At 45.8% G+C, this 17,458-nt stretch overlaps 1 protein-coding gene across 3 annotated transcripts in view; it reads right to left on the bottom strand.

Moving 5' to 3' along the window:
- DNAI1 (dynein axonemal intermediate chain 1) overlaps positions 1-17,458 on the bottom strand; it is a 150,702-nt gene that overhangs the window by 30,394 nt on the left and 102,850 nt on the right. For all 3 annotated transcript variants that reach the window (XM_005436899.3, XM_027801990.2, XM_027801991.2), the window contains 2 exons: positions 13,209-13,357; positions 12,233-12,332 (listed from right to left, as the gene is read on the bottom strand). In XM_005436899.3, coding sequence (XP_005436956.1) covers positions 12,233-12,332; positions 13,209-13,357 — 249 coding nt within the window. The remainder of the gene's footprint in view (positions 1-12,232; positions 12,333-13,208; positions 13,358-17,458) is intronic.

Below are 17,458 nucleotides of genomic sequence, written 5' to 3'. Positions count from 1 at the left end.
ACTCAAAAGGGGCACAAGGCTTCCCACAACACCTGAGGCAGCTTAACAGTGCTGTACAGCAGCAGAGCTGCATGTGACCAGCACCATCTGCAATCTCCCTGGGGTTTGGAGCAGGGCTTTCTGCCCAGAGAATGGGAGACTGAAAACCTGTAGCTCTCCCTTGAGTTTCCTAATCCCATAAACTGCCCTGCTGGCCCAGGTCCTGGGATTAAGTATTATGGAGCAGGGTCCAGCTCGATCTCCCACCCCAGAGACTCACCACAGCGCACAGCTTCTCTCCATCACACTGCCCCGGTGGCCTCTAGCCCTCCAGACTACTGATCACTGCTTATACACAAGGACAGCCTCTCAGGTCTTGCAAGATGAGCCTCCGGTGTATATGACTAAGAAAAGTGCAACCATGACCCACAGGAGTGCCACCCACCCTACATGTGAGCCAACTATCAGACTCATGGGGAGCCAGGCTGACCACAGCCAGAGCCACAGCTAAACCCTCTCCATGGAGAGCCGGTGCCTCAACAGGGCACCCCTTCTTCTCAGGGCAGGCACTCATCCAGCAGCACCCAGATGAGACATTGTCAGGTAGCTGGCGCAAATGAGCACTTCTGATGAAGGTTGGTATTTGTATAACCTTCCACATGTGGTGGACAAGCAAATTGATATATTCACTGACATACAACGTGACGGGTCATCCTGGCCTCCTACAGCTCACACGGCAGGCCTGCTTCCACCTATCTGGACCCCAATGCCTTAGTACTGTAGCACCACCCTGACTTGTATCTCCACCGACATAGCAAAGCAGTGATGCTTGTCAGATTGTGAGAATTCACAGTTCAGTAAATCCATGTGAAACATGGTAACTTGCACAGGATCACTAAAGCAGAGAGCATAACTTTGGTGGGAAGATAGCATATAGCAACACAGCAGTGCAGTGCCCGTTGCTGGGACACCAGCCTGAGTTTTAATGGTAGTGAGAATTGTGTAGGAACAAAAAGCATGTCAAAGCACTATCCTTGTCAGAGCTTATAAACCAGTGAGGGTCCCCCTGTGAATAGCCCCCTCTTTCCTGCCAGCTTTGCACACCACTTCTTCTCCTGCTGCCTAGGCTGGTCCCAGCACTTCCCTCCCTGCAGGTGCTGAGACCTGGGGCCACCACACTCAATCACCCACATTTGTCCAAGAGCGGTTTAGAAACTACAGAGTGGAGGTTTCTGATTTTCAGGCCTCAGAAAGTGTTTCCACCATGCTGCATGTCCTCAGAGAGGGAGTTGGCATCTCCTGACAATAAACTCGCCTTTATCAGACACCTGTAGAAGCAAATCAGGGACCTGTGGGGTCTGCAGCCCTGCTCCTTACAGACCATGGCAGACACCTTCATTCTTTCTGCTCATAAGCATTCAGACAATGGGAAAGGGCATTTCAGTTCTTTTGTTACAGTCCTTAGGAATAATGTCTAGCAGCTTCCATAGAGAAACATAAATCAGATTCCAACAACAAGAAACCTGGGGAGAGGCACAGAGAGAGAAGTAAAAGAAATTTGAAAACATCTGAAATAGGAAAGTGCCAGAACTTTCCTCTGCCTCCCCCAGCTTAACTGCAGATCCCCAGGAAGAATAAAGCACAGGGCAGTAACCAATTACTACAACAGCCGCTTTATTTATGGTCCCTGTAAACCTGCATGCCCACCCCAAGAGGTTCAGTAGGACATGTACCACCCCTCCAGATGAAGCCCAAGCTGTTGAGCTAAGCAGTTCCTTGTAGCATGGGGATTTATGAGCTGGCATCAACAACCATCAAAAGAAACCTAGACTCACACTACCAAAGTGCTGGACAGTCTGATGATAGATAAGTCAGGGAAGATGCTAAAAGCAAATTTCTTCTTGATGGAAGGACAGTAACTCTGCTAAGTCAGTAGCCCCTGAAAAGTAGCATTGAATTTAAGCAAATGCCCAGTTACCTCTGAGATGGGATCAGGTGAATCCCACAGCCTCTGCCTGATGCTTTATACGCAGCAAGAACATTTTTAAATTGCCATCAGGGTAATGACAGACCCTCCATGCTTCAGGTACAAGCAAGAATGGATCTAACTCTGCTGTGTTACAGTTGCAGAAGATACTTGACCTAGGTAAGCTGCTTTGATGCCTGACTCTCAAACAGCCAGAGAAGAAATCCAGCTCAGCTACCCCCAGACCAACAACTCCTCTGTCTATGAATCATGCAACTATATTCCACCCTCCAAAACCCAGCGGTTTCCCACTGAGGCTCCATACAGCTGCTCTGTAAGCATGGCACAGTGCACGTCCAAGACTACTACTGTAGCTCTAGCATCAAGCCATGTTCAGAGTTTTGAAGACCTAATTTCTCTTCCTGTGCTCTGCAAACTGCACTTAACAGCCTGAAAGTCAGCCCAGGCTCTCACCTGCTCAGCAGCTCCAAGGTGACTTGGACCCTTCTGTCCTTATACTCTGCTGTGACCCCCTACACTGCAGCACAGCAGCCTGGCAAGCCAAGGGAGGGAAATAAATGCCAGGGGATCTGGGGGAGATCTTGACCCTCCAAACAGAACCACCCAAAAGCAAACAACCTCTCTGCCAGCAGAACATACCACTTTACTTTTGTGGCCCATGAAGAAGAAAGCTGAAGAGCTACTTTGTCCTACTCTGCTTTTACTGCATGCCTTGAACACACACTGCGTCTGCAGTGGCTACAGCCTTGCTGTCCTTTTCTTCCAGGCTTACAAGGTCTGGGCAATGCTTACATGTTCAAAAACAACCTGACGGCAACCAGAACCAAGGCTGGAGGGAAATATGTGTGTAAGAACAAGGCAGATGTACTTGGTAACTTGGCAACAAAGAATAAAATCGGTGCAAGAGCAAAAGGTGAGGGATAATTTAATATCACGCTGCCCTTTACCAGTTGACATCTCTTTCACTGCTTGGCTTTCTCTGTCCTTGTGATGGATTTGCCTCATTTTCTTGACTGAATCACGATACTTCATCCATTTGCAAATTCCACAGATTGTTTCAGACTCTCAGGTAATATATTTCACAAGTGGGCAGGCCACCCTGAGTCCCTGTATAGCACCAAGACAGCTGCTGGAGCATCCTAAAGGCACCAGGCAGGCAGGACAGCCCCAGCATGCATCAAACCCAAGCTGCTGTACGGTGGAGGCCTTACTTTGCATGATTTCTATACTCCCAGTGCATCCAGAACAGCCTCCAATACAATAAGGGTTGTAAGAGAGTCCTTGGTCCCTCTGATCTGGGGCAGTCAGGGGCTTGGCAGGAGGAAAGGAGACCCAACTCAGAAAACATTAATTGCTTCCCTGCTTCTGCAATGGTGACACAGGAATGTTGGTCCTCTGCTGCCCTGATACCAGCACCAGACTGACCCTAAAATTCACAGGCTTTCACAGCACTTTCATGCTACCGGTAAAAAGATGTGCTCCAGCTCTGTTACAGGTATGTTCAGAGGTAACTTTGAGCACAGAAGGATAAGCAGTCGTCTGTGAAAGTTGCTTTCTGGGCTGAGCCAGGTGAGCTTTGCCAGCTGGCAGCCAACTGCATGTCCTGGGGCACTGGAGAGGGCTAAGCACATCCCTCTGCACTGCAGCATCCCAGCCCAATGCTCCAGACTGTGCAACACAGCAGTGAAGGGAACGTCTATGTCACCTGATTTAACTGTAGGAGACGCTTCACTGTAAGGCTGCATCTCTCAGCTTTGCCTCATTCAGTAAGAACTGGGTCACTCCCAATTTGGCATGCTAGGAAAACAGCATTGGCCTCAGCTGACTTCAGTCAACTCCCACAAGTCAGTAAGAAATCAAAGCCTCAGTACATAGAAGGGCTGCTATTCATACCTTTTTGGAAACCCTGTTACACTGCTTTACAAGAAAGTGCTTGTTTATCCCAGCTAACTGCCTTGTCAGTCTCCACTTCTGCCCTCCTGGCTCTGCTCTGAAAGTCTCAGTGATTAGGATAATCTCCTTCATGTCTCAGTCCTGCACACTTCTGAATGCTGTTATCTGGTGCTAAATAGCTGATACATCCTACCCCTGAGCTGGCTGCACTTCAGTTAGGTCTAATATGATGTTCTTATACTGCCCATGACTTTTTTTTTTTTCACTCTTTAACATTAATAGTGTGCTTCAGAATGAATCACAAAGCCTCCTCCTGCTCTTCACTTTCGTACTAAAATTAATGTTACTTTCCAAATTACTTCTGAAAGGTAAAAGCCAAACAGAGAAACTAATCTGTGCTGAACTCATGCAACAGCTAGGCAGATGGTAGCAGCCAATACCTCTGCACTACACTGCAATCCCTTCTGCAACAGCAGAGATGGTACCAGCATCCAAAGTCCTGCCTGAGCCCTGGCTGTGCTCACAGGGTGACTCTCCCCTGCACCTCCCAGGGTTTGACTCAGCAGCACAGTGTTAGCAAGAGCATGCAGTGCAGGCAGTCTCCAGCCCCAGCCTCCCTTAGAGTCTTGCTGCTTCCCCAGTTAGTGTTCATATTGCACATTTGGTTTCTGTCTTTACTGAACTTCATCTCACTGATTGCAAATTGTGCTGAGGTTGTCAAGATCATTTACAATTCCAGTTCTGGCACCAAAACACTTGTAAGTTCTCTCCCCTTCATCCCCCCACAATTACTGCTGGCTTTCAGCAACAGCCCCAGTCCCCAAAGCATCCCTAGCTGCACCACACAGTCTGCCGAGGATGACTTCCATCGTGCCACATCCACCTTCTCACCTACCTAGTAGTTTGCTTATGGGCTTGTGTCAACAGTGTTCCCAAAGTCAACCTGTAAGCATGCATTACATCTCCCTCCTCTGATCTACCAGGCCTGTTACTCTCAGGAACAGCATTAAATCAGTTTCATGTGATATGGTCTTACTATATCCTTACTAGACTGGCTATTCCTTGATCTATCAGTGCTTAAAATAGACCGTTCAATGATTTGTCTCAGCATCTTTCTGGATAGCCTATTTAGGCTGCCTAATCTGTCCTGCACTGTCGTGCTCCTGAATACTGGGCAAAGAGTCTTTCTCTCAGTCCTCTGACACTTCCCTACTTTATCCCATCTCAAATACCTAGGGAAGAACTGGGAGACTGTTTCAACCAGTCTGTTACGTGCCCTGGGGCAAACCTCCCAAGGCTGTGCTATGCAAACACATCCCAGCTGTGCCAGTCCCCCTGCACCCTCTCTTCTGTGACCCACAGTCCAGTCCCTGATGTCAGGCTGAAATGGGGTCCTCATAGACTAAGACCAAGCTCCACCTCTTCACACATTGGCAAGGTCCTGGCTGTGCCCCACCACGGAGAGTCAGTGCTGGAGGCTTGGGCATGGGTGAAGGCAGGCAGTCGCACAAGCAAGGGCAGCATCAAGGCTGACAGAAGAAGCAGTGCCTCCACCACCTGCAGCCTTGTGGCAGGCCAGCAAAGCTGTTCATATGGCAGATACCAAACTGTCACAGTTTGGAGACTGGCATTTAAAACAAACCAGCACAGATTTCAGGTCATTATAAAATGCCAAACAATAAATGACAAGGTTCAGGAACTGCTGTCTCTGTACAGCAGGACAGAGACGGGGCAGACTGATGGAGGCTCTCAATGGCCCTAATGCCAATGCTGCCCACCTGCAAACCTAAGTGAGGGGCCATTCTTAGAGGTGGCCAATAATGAAGAGCAAAGCAGCTTTCTAAACTCGTGCAGATACTCCTGGTGGGCTCTGTGCTCCCTGTAGATTTTTATGCAAAGTTTAACAGATGAATCAACAAAATCTTTGGAGATGCTGCTCAAGTCATTTTTTCATTCACATATGTCCATGCAAGCACAAAAAGACAAACTTTGTTCCTTGGTGTGGCTGAACAAACCAGTTAATCTCAGCAGGGTTTCGTCAAAATGTTGCATTTCATAACCTGAAAGAGCAATAGCTCTAGTAATGAAAAAATGGCCTGCAAGCATCTGTGTAAGAACCAACTCCTGAAAAGCCACTGACAAAAAGGGGTTTAAATATATCAGTTTGACTTTGCACTGAAACCAACTACTGTGCTGAAAAGTCACCTCACCTGCAACTGAGTAGCTAAGGGATGTGAGTGAGCAGTAGTGTCGTGAGGTGTCTGATGCACATCTTGAGGCTCGGAGCTCACCAGAGCACCCTATGATAGGATGAGAGCTGCAGTAGGATAGAGGTGAGGGCTTCAGACCCTGCAGGGCAAACCAAAGTCTTCCAAGCCAGCTTTATTCCTGAAAAGCAGCTGCTAGGGAAGAGAAATGCCAATGCACAGAGTCTGGTGGCTGGGGGAGGAAAAGCCCAACTGGCACAAAGTGAAGGCAGCATCAGTTCCAGGGATTCTGCCCATCTAACTCACTGAGCTTTGACATGCCACCAGCCCTTGTTTTAAAGCAGACAGAAGTCTGCCCAGCAGTCCACATCAATCTTAAAGATTCAGCAGGGAATAAGAAAGAACCTTTTAGGTTTTGTGGCAGAAGAAAACGAACAGTTTTACTGGAAAACAACCACTCATGCTGTGAATGCAATTTCAAAGCCATTTTGAGAAAGCCTCTGCCCACTTCAGCCTTACTCGAAGATCCTTGTGGGTGATCGCAATGGGACCTGAACTCATTTAGTGTTTTCACACCCCAGCAATTGCCCCAGCTACGGTCCAGAGAGCCAGGAGATGCCTTACCCCAGCCCTGCAGAGCTAGCAGTGGCCCCATAAGGCATGGATGGACCCCATGGGCTACTGCAGAAAGGTAGGAGGAAAGACTCAGAAGCAGCAGAGACAGCTGTAGCCATGAGAGATTCACAGTCATGACTTCTCTGGGCAAAAGTGTTGACTGATGCCGAGAGGTCTCCTTGCACCCCTGATTCATGGCCTGCAAGGAGAGGCAGGATTAAGTCCAAAATACCCAGTGAAATACTTGCAAACCTGAAAGGTTTATCAAGCCTCTTATCTGCAAAATCATTCATGCTTTTAAAGACAGATTGGCTTTTGCTACCAGTCAATGCTGGATGGACAGCAAGTCTCTGCAAATTGCCGTATGAACACACACACATATGCCAGCGCTAAACAAGTGTTTCTCTCCTAGCTGGGAAAGGATGGGTATCAAGACAACACGCATTTCTTCAGCATCTTATCCTGTAAATGAGACACAACAGGAACCTGGTCTTCAAGACTTCTCAAACAGAAGAGTTATTCAGTAAAATATGTTTACAATAGTAGGAAAGGGCACACTTACTTCCTGAGCAGCACAAACCATTAGACAATTTCCTGAAGGTTTGTGTTGTTTCAAGAATTTCACATCTTGAAAGGTCAACAGCTTCAATAATCAGGAGAAGTCCTGGAGCATATGTCTAAGCAACTTCCTTTGCAGAGTGCACACTTAGATGGCATTTATCTTGAGGCTATCAATATTTACTAAAGATGGCTATAACATCACCTTGCTCTTGCTGCATTAGTCATGAAGGACACAGACCACAAAAACATGACAGCAAATGGACTTGTACTTAGTACGTGTTCCCAAGTCTGTTCTAAACCCCCTGGGATCCTCCTTCTCACACAAGGACATTTCCTAGCACTGCAGGTTTAGAAGGTAATTCAGGTTGCAAGAGACCCCCAGAAGTCTCTGTTCTAACCTCCTGCCCTAAGCAGCATCAGCTCTGAGGTCAGATGCGGTTGCTTAGGGCTTTACCCAATCTGGTCTTGAAAACCTCCAAGGACATAGATGGCACAACCTCTCTGGGCAAATTGTTCCATTACTTGACTGCCTTCATAGCGAAAGATTTTTGTTATATCCATCCAAATCTCTCATTTCAACTCTTCTCAGCTGTTGTGTCTCATCGTCCCTTCATGCACTGCTGTGAAGAGCTTGGCTCAAACTTCTTGATGATGTCTTTGTAGGAACTGGCAGGCTGCTGCTGGGTTCCTCTTTCAGGTTGAACAAGCCCAGCCTGACCACACCATTACAGCTATTGCATGGGGCAGCTGTGGTCCCCAGCCTGGGATCCAGCCATCTGGGGACACTTGTGACATGGGTGTCTTTGGCTTTTTTAACAGGGGTAACAACACATGCATGAATTCAGCACAAGAAAGCATCCGCCCACCTGGAGTGAGCCAGAAGTGGAGATCTGCAGCATTGCATAGCATAACCTGTCAGTGCTGTTTTTGTATTTAAGGAAAGTAAGTAAAAGAAGCCCAAGAAGGAAATTTCAGGGATAATTCCCACTTTTACATGTTTCAGGGTGTTTTTTCTGCTTTAAGTGTAAGTTTAAGATGGGCTTACAGCAAACTCCCAAAGGCAAATCCTGCTGAATGCCACAAGGACTGAATTCCATCCCTCCCCATTTCTCTGCCGCCTGTCTTTAAAATAAGCTGACCAACATTCCCAGATTTTGTGCATCCTAAGTGTAAGGGTCCAGGTATGCACATCCACCTTTTTTTTATTTCCAAAGTAGGTCTTTCATCCCAGATAGCCTTTTTCTTCATGTTAGGCTTTTATCATTTACAACCTAAACTAAACCAGGTATTCTCTAACTTCATCTTATTTCAGTGCTAATCACATCAGTATCTGCACCCAGGTCCCTCCCTGTAGGAGATGGCCTGGAGGGATCACAGAGCTTCTGCCAGTCAACTGAGCTGCAGGACTCCTGTTTAGAAATAACAGATCCCTCCACCTGTCTGCTTCAGGAACCACTATGGAGTCTTCAAGGAATCTAAGTGTCATCTGGAATGCAATCACAGAGCAAAACTGCAGTGGACTTAGCACACTGATTGAAACCAAAGCTGAATGCTCTATAGCAACCACTCTGAGTGCATCCAGCAGACAGTACATTCCATAAAAGCAGCTAACTGTCCAGTCCTTTTAAAATCAGGCCACTTATTCAGGCACCTACTTATAGAATTAGAGGGTTTTCCAGGCAGTGTTGGCATGGATGTGCACGTCTCACTGATCATTTCATTTTATTTCAATTTTCATTGCAAATCATTTATGCTCATTCTGAAATAAAATGGCCATCAGGCAGAGCAGAACACTAAGGAAATTACCCAGAACATGGTAAAGAGCAATAGTAGCAGTTAATATCCAATGCACCAGCAGCAGAATGTGCATACTCAGGTTATTTATGAAGAGGTGATGCTGTCCAAAGCAGATACCCAGCTGCCCACACACACATTTTATCATAATGCCCCTGATATTCACAGCTTTTCTTAAATGACCACTTCCTGGATTTATGGGGATTATGGAGATTCTAAAATGCTCCAGTTTCCAAGTCAGTCTTAAGAGTTAGGGAGCCGATACACACATTTTGGACACACAGCACCAGCTTGAATAAGGAAATGGGTTTTTCAAAATATGCCAGGTATCCCTTTAAGACTGTAATTAGGGCCTGAATTTAAAATGACCTCCAGTCAACCTTCAAGTTTTGAAGGCATAATTATGTGTGGATGCAAAGCTAAAGGCTCTTTATGAGCAGGAGGCCTTTAATGTTTTATTTTCTGGCTGCACATCCTGTAGTTTTCTGTATCATAGAATCACAGAATATGCTGTTAATATCCTGTTAAAGTAGGTTTTTTCCCAGCATTAATGGAGACTGCCCTTTGCAAGGTGCAGAGTTATTCCCAAGAAGTGCACTCTACTACAAAGTGGAATATGTCCAGGAACAAAAAGGCTGTAAACAACTATTTATTCCACTTCCACTGCAAATCTAGAAGGTTCTGCTCAAAATAGAAACTATGTCTCAGGCACACCCTGCTGCAAACAGCATTGTTTATGGCCAACACAGATACCCACAGTTTCTATCAGCATCAGTGCTGGCCAGCCTACTGCAATGGGAAGGCAGCTCTTGCCTGGACCTCTCCTGCTAGGCAGCCCACTTCTGGGCTGCTCATGGCTGACAGCCAGTCTTCTCAGAGTTTGGGATTAAAGGCATAAAGTAGAACTAGATGCTACTAGATTAGGATATAATTAGGATTACTGAATTAGATCCAAGGTAGGATAGCCAATGTGAGATACCCTGGGTGCAGTGCTGCCAAGTTAGACAGTTGTGTGTCTTATCCATAAACTCATATGAACTCCAGGTTCATGGATGCTGCCACTAATGTGACTGCAACAACACAACTAGAGTCACTACAGCAGTAGCTAGGACGAGCTAGGGGTCTATGGAAAGACCCCACTGCACAAACTCTTGCCCAGCCCTTAGGAGCTTCTCTGCAGCCGGTAAAGCTCTGATAAAGAACTTGGCCCAAGTGAGTAGTGCAAAGCCTCTCCAGAGTTGAGCTATCATTGCTGATGCTTGACCACATAAATAAGAAATCCAAGTACACCCAGTGTTTACCCTCCATCTGTTCACGCTGCCCAGGATGTATCACTGCCTGCAGCCTGCAGACATCTCCAACCTCTTCCCCACAGCTGGGCGCCAGGACACAGCTGGGGTACCCACAGTTCTCTGCACTGCTTACCCCAGCACTCAATCGAAGCTATGAATGTCAGCAGGACCCTTGCCAGATTTGAGGGCACCCACAACTTCACTTGTGGAAAACAAGTCAGAGGATGTGTAACACTGAATGCATGTATTTCATTTGTGCAGGCCCTTCACTTGGTATGTGGGAGAATGGGGACAGACAGATTCATGAACAAAGAGCCCAGTCCTGACCCTGCCTGCGAGGGAAAAACATCAACACTGCTTTCGGTAGGCTGTGGTACCCTGAGCTTCCAAGGGAGACCAGGTGCCCCAGTGAGAAGATTTCTATTGCTTAGCTTCAGAGAGACAAATTCACAGCCTGAGCCAGTGCATCAGTGAAATGAATTTTTTGCTATAACATAAAGGTTAAACTGCAATAAAGTTGCCAAGGCATCAATTCATTGATGGAGATATATAAAGGCCACCTTTTTGCTAGAGTAATTTGGCCAAACTGCACAGACTTCCCAATTTATACCAGTAAAATATACAGCCCATGGTGACAGAGCAATGTGGTCTTACAGTACAAAACCAGTGTTGATGGATAGCTATGTGCCCTGGCTACTTGCCAAGTCCAAATTAACCATCTGAGCTACTACAATGGATGGCTAGGGGCAAAAATATAACTGCCATCATCTCAGTATTAGGACTGGTCTAAGTACTTCATTACCAAATCGTTACTCTTGGAGACAGCCTTGCACAGTGGGAAAATGTTGATTTTATTTAATTGGAATAAAGTTCTATTGGCTGACCCTGGGCATATTACTATAACTGATTTTTTAATATCAATATAAGTATATAAACACTTTATTCTATTGCTTCTCTATAGCTTGGAGGTTCACAACCAATGCCCTGATGTCATCTCATATGAGGGGTGCTCTGATCTGGAGCATCGTCTCTCCATCCCCAGAGAAGCACTGGTTTAATAAGCTGATTTCACGCTGAGGGAGTTAAGTGTTTTTCTCCTGGCATGTGCAAGCTGCACACCTGCACCGATGTGGTCAAAATGAGAGCAAGCAAGGACTTGCATGGATTTGCAAAACTACCTCAAACCAGGAGCAGCATTGAGGAGTAAGGAATTGATGCCCAGGGATATGCATGTCAAAGGCAGGAAAGCACAGGAAAAAGCAGCCTGTTCCCTGAACCCTGCTTTCCTCTCTGTCCTCTGAGTACTTCCATCCCTGGAGTAAAAGGAGCAAGCTAGGACTGCAGGGAAATTTGGCTTGCTTATGCTAGAGGGGCTGGTGGGGCTTGGCCGCCCAAGAAGCAACTGTGCTGAGAGAGGGCCCACATGCATTTCTAATGGGTTTGTCAAGGCTGCAGTGAGATGTGCAGCTGATCCTCAGCATCTGCTAAAAGCCCATTGATTTGTGATTTAACATCACCTGTTTGCATGGTTGGGCTGCAGCTCAGAGATTTCTGGCCGTGTTGCTTGTAGGGGTGTGGTAGACCTGAGGGGAAGAAGGCATAAGAAATGCTGCTGTGCAGGTTTCCTGATCTCTGTTGCTTTATGACTTCTGTGTCCTCTGTAATCATACAGAGCAAAGAGGAATTAATAGTTTGAGGGCCCTGAGCTACCAAAGTGACCCTACCATCCAGAGGCAAGCAGCTCAAGCAAGCTGCAGCCAAGTCAGCTTGTCACTGTAGCAGATTCCTGCTCATGGGAGATCTACAGCTGCCTGACATGGGCTGACCTGTCCCCACACTCAGCCTTAATATCCTTTGACTTTCTCTCAGCTCAAATCAGAGCAGTGTTACTCCCAGTCTCTCACCTTGCCATCAGTGGTGACTGCAGCAAAGACTGTGGAGGAATAAGGGGACCAAGCAACATCCGCTACAGCAGAATTCAGGTCATAAACAAACATCGGAGTCCTGTAAAAAAAGATCCAGGGAGAAGAACTCATTTAAACATATGCCGTTCTGGAAGCGAAACATTGAGGTATAAACATTTTGATGCTGCAGCTTGTGTTGTTCAAGGCCAGATGCAAGAGTGGGAGATGCAGTACTTCTCTATGTCAGATACTAGCTAGGGTCTGAGCCAAAGCTGAGCATCAGCCCAAATGGGTTGGGATGGGTCCTGCTGTGATGAGAAGAAAGGTAGCATGATTTTTTCTTTCTGAATGCATTTTGAACGTTTCCTCCCCAACATGAACAGCAAGATGGAGTCTCTCTGTTTTAGAATCATAAAGGAAAAAGTGATTACCTCTCTGGACTTCTGAAAACAACATTGAACATTACAGCAGTATTGGCAACAGGAAATACTTGACTCTGACTGATTTACAACAAAATCAATTTCCTGATTGAAACCAGACATTCCTCAACCACTAACCCCGAACTCCATTATGCATTTTTAAATGTTCCAATTTTTTTTTTTTTTCCTCTCTGGCTCTTAGGAGATGTCTGGCCCCCGAGGCCATAAGCCAGCCCCTGATATTTCTCTACAGCATTGCTCCAGAATCACCCCGCCACAGCAGGTCCTGACTGAAGAAAGCCAGGTCCAAAGCAAAGCAGTCAGGCTCTGTGCTGAGCTGCACTACTTGGCAAGTTCCTGGGGTGGATGATGCCAAATCTTATGCCTCATACCTGAGAAGTACAAATCTGAGCCACCAGCCCCAAAACTGGAGATAAGAGAGCAATTAGCCATATCAAGACCTAAGAGGGAAACTGAGACTGAGGTATAAGTCTATGCGTGCAGCTGGCATGTCAGGCTGTACCTCCCCGCCCACGGCTGGACCCAGCAAGACCTACTTAATGGTATGATCCCAGATCTTGACTGTCCAGTCAGAACTGCAGGAAATGAAGACTTTTGGGTGGTATGGATTCCAGATGACTGAGTCCACAGCCATGTGATGGGCTTCAAACACATCCAGAAACTGGCTTGAATAGCATTTTGAACACTGAAATGGAAAAAACTAGTCAGTAATTGCAGCTTGACCTTCTGGAGCTCATATTCCTGCAGAAAGATGCCTCTGAATACTTGTATGGTCTCCCAGGCTCTTCTGGGCTGGCTGGGAAGACATGGCTGGTACCCAGAGGTGCTACAGAAACAAAATAATTTAATACATGCTGCTTCACCCCACTTGCAGGCAGCACCAAGTTCCCCTCTGCAATACAGAGACAGGAACTGAAGTTGTCTGGTTGGATTTACATGCAGAGCCAGGCTCCACAGCACATTCTCCACTGCAGGAGCTCCATCACCTTCCTGAACCCATTAAGTTGGGGAGAAATTACAATCTACTTTTCTGCACAAGCAGAATATGGGCTTCAATATAGACCCTGTCAGTTCTGTGTACAACAGAAAAATGTGTGTACACACCTCCGCCCCTCTGACGGCATTGGAGGCTTCCTTCATTAGCAAGAAGGACCTCATCTTACAAGTAATGTCCTCTTGGTTGTGTTCTCACACACAAGCTGTAACCACACAGCAGGCTGGGGTGGTTTCAGGATTTTCTGTTGGGCTGCCTTGGTAATGTCACTACAAGGACCTTCAGCACCTTTCATTTCTCCCTGATGAATGCAGCAACGTATCATCTGCCTGAACAGCAGGACTGCTGAAGCGTTACATGACTTTAATTCTTGCAAACCAAAGCTCTAATTAATCATAAGGTTTAGCTGTTTATTACACATGACACTCACTGACTGGGTAAGCAGACCTGTTCTGATGTTCTTGTGCACCGGTGCAAGTACTGGATTTAGGGTGCTAAACATTTCACACAGCAATAGCTCCTGCAGCCCTGGGAGGGTTGCTGTGGTAGGAAGCAGAAACAGGAATGTGGCTTGTGTCCCATTGAGATTTACTGACAGTGTCTATAGTTTGCTAATAGTTTAGTGCATACTCTGAGTTACTGTCTCTCTGTGTAACTGTGGGACTGAAATCTCCTTTAATAGCATGTTTCATAACTTTACTTCATAATTCTTAATGTTCAGCCACCCAGAAAATTGGTACTTGGCTTCTTTTGAAGTCACTTTGCTGGGAACAGACAGAATGGGTCACAAGTAATTAACACAAGAGAGAAGCTGCTTTAGTTGTCTGGCCTTCCAAGTATATGGACTGAAGGTCCCTAATACATGAGGACTTTGAAGAGTGAGATCCTAACCAGGTTTGCCTGCATCCACAGAACTGTGATGCTCAGCACTCTGTTTTTAAAGCCTCACTGGGGCTAGGCCCTTGATCAATACAGCTCTCCGGGCACTAGTATGGGAGGCCTGTCATGCACTGGGATGTGTTGATCCACTGGCTTTGCATTCTGCAAATTTGGCCCAGAGCTGAGGCCCAGGTCCCTACAAGAAAGGGATTTGCAGTGTTCCTATGAAGTCAGCAGCAAAAAGGGTTCTAGGGTTCTGTAGGGCAGATACCTGTCTGTGTCCCTTGTGAGGAATGAACCTGGCATGCCTGCTTTAGCCTAAAGCCATACATCATGCTCTGGCAGTGCCTGTCAGCCCCATACTGTGTTCACCCCAACCTTTGGTATCATCTCTGATTGCCAGACAGTGCCATGTTCTTCCTAAGAAACACCACAAACATGAGAAAAAGCCCAGAAAGAAGTATGACTTTCATGAATAAAATAATTCCTGAGCTAACTAGGACTGCTAGGAAAGTCTTCCCCTACTACTCACTTTAAAAACCCTCCTGTTACTAGACACATGTCAGGATGAAAACAAAACCACTGGAAAATGTGATGCCTAACTCCTGACAAGACAGCTTTGAAGAGGATAAGTAGGTTCAGGGAGCACGCAGTTGTGCAGCCTTTCTGATCTCCTAGAGCACTGCTCCAATCTGCTGAGAGTGTTTTTCTCCTATTTAAATGGTAATAGATGTGTGTGAATAGTAAATTATATTTTTATGATGAGACAGGAAAGCAAGGAAGTGTCTATGGCAATATAGGAAACCAGTACAAAGAAGACTGGTAACAGGGCTACAAAACATAGAGGAGGAATACTGGGAAGAAAGGAGATCTCCAAGAACAAAAATTATGAGTAATCTTCATTAACAGCATTCCAGTTTACACAAGATATAATCCTGACACAAAACTCCTCCACATTTGTGGTGAATGGATGGTTATTTTATACATATATATATATCCCTCCTTATAATGTAGAGGGTTTCTTTGGTTCACTAACAGAAAAGCTGAGATTCTAGGCAACATAGAAATAAAAAATTTAATCTTTTTTCAAAGGAGGTTTGTATCTGGCAACAGAGTACTGTCCAACACTGGCACTCTCAGACAGATCAGGACACCCAGCTGCTCTTCAGAAACCACTGGCACAAACTGTTGTTGTGGACAGCTGTTATCAGCAACACCAGAGGGTCTCCTTGGTTTTTGCTAGAGATCTGTAACAGAAATGCTAAGATTTGTAGAAACACTTATGAATGGAAACAGAGGCATGTGAATGCATCAGGAGAAACAACAGGAAATGGTAAAGGAGAAAACCTGTGTTAATTGATGGCAAATGCAGTCAGCCAAGTGACAAGATAACCAGAACAAACAGAAGCCCCAAAGCTAAGGTGGCAAGAAGATGAGGAACAGAACTCAACCCATAAAATAACCAGACAGGGAAAACAACTTTGCCTAAGACAAAGCGAGACTAGACACTGAGGCAAATGATCTCGCCATTACTAAACGGTCACTGGAAGCTGTCCAAACACCAGTTTGTCATCATCATTTAAGGAAAACCCATGAGATGAGATAAGGACTCAGCAGCCAGCATCCTTTGTCATCTGTATAACCACAAGAAATCCTGTCCTGACCACACAGATACAAATGTCCTGGTGCTTAGTATGAGAGAATGAATGAGGGAAATTAGTTTTGTTTAAAATTAGCATCAACTTTTCCTCCTATATAGTCTTGCACTGAGTTTTATTATATTAATTTGTTACACTCTCAAGCAAACTGCTTAAGACTGAAAAAACCCTCTTACATGAATATGTTCAAATCTCATCACATTTTTTCCATTGAAGCCCTGTTTATTAATAAGTAATTATGACCAGAGTTGAAGCCACAATAATGTTTCAATATGAATCTCAGAGATGATACTTTGTGATACTAAAGCTGAACAATTCCTAAACAGCAAATAGGATATGCAAAGAGGCAGTTTTGCATTACAGAATCATATTAATGCAGAAACAGTTTGTCCTCTACATAAAAGGGCAATAGATAGGTCTGTGTGTAATTAAGATAATGATTTCTTGGCTTCAGAAACACTATTAACTAAGCCATTTTTAAAAATTCACTGTAATTGTTCTGCAGCTAAGGAATTAACATATTATCATGCTATTTGTGGGCATGCTTGGTCTCTGAAAAAATGCCTCCCTGAAATTCTCGTACCAATTTATTTAACAAATAAGCTAAAATTCAGCCCTGACTCATACAGCGTGTAAGGAATCCGTCCCTCTCACTCAACACGCAGTGGCAAGGGCAAGGGCAGCACAGACACCTGAGCAGCTCACTCCTGCTCAGTGCAGCCACAGGACCCAAGAGCTGCTCGAACAGCTGCAAGACTGTCACTGTTTTCAGCATCTGCGTGGAGCAAGGCTCCAGGAGGCAGTCCACGGGTAGCTCCAATACTGGGTTCAGCATGCAGTGTTTCAGTAAAGGGTGTGATGAAGGTGTGTGGTAGTCCACGAGAAATGACTGGAGCAGCAGCCAATCCCAAAAGTCTTGAAACTGATTGTAGCAAACTCTTGGGGGATGCTAAGGGTGCACTCTTCCCCCCGTTTTTGTGGATACTATGGAGGCTTGCTTGTGCTAGGCACAAGATGTCTCTTCCCTGTGTTAGCCCATACAATCTGATGGAAGATTGCCTCTTCCTGCCCACGGGAACACTTGCATTTTATAGGGCAGTGTTGCACAATGTGAGTAGTCCCACTTTTCCCTATGGCCCACCAATGCAGGAATGTTTTGCTGCTTACCAGTAACTCTGAAATCAGCCTTAGCACCAATAAAAGAGAAGATTCTGTATGACAGTATCTCTCTGCATTGATCCACCCAGAACTGGTT

Source organism: Falco cherrug, chromosome Z (genome assembly GCF_023634085.1).
Source record: "Falco cherrug isolate bFalChe1 chromosome Z, bFalChe1.pri, whole genome shotgun sequence".
Classification (NCBI taxonomy): domain Eukaryota; kingdom Metazoa; phylum Chordata; class Aves; order Falconiformes; family Falconidae; genus Falco; species Falco cherrug.
The sequence above is the reverse complement of the archived record's forward strand: the minus strand, read 5'-3'. Positions and strand labels throughout refer to the sequence as shown.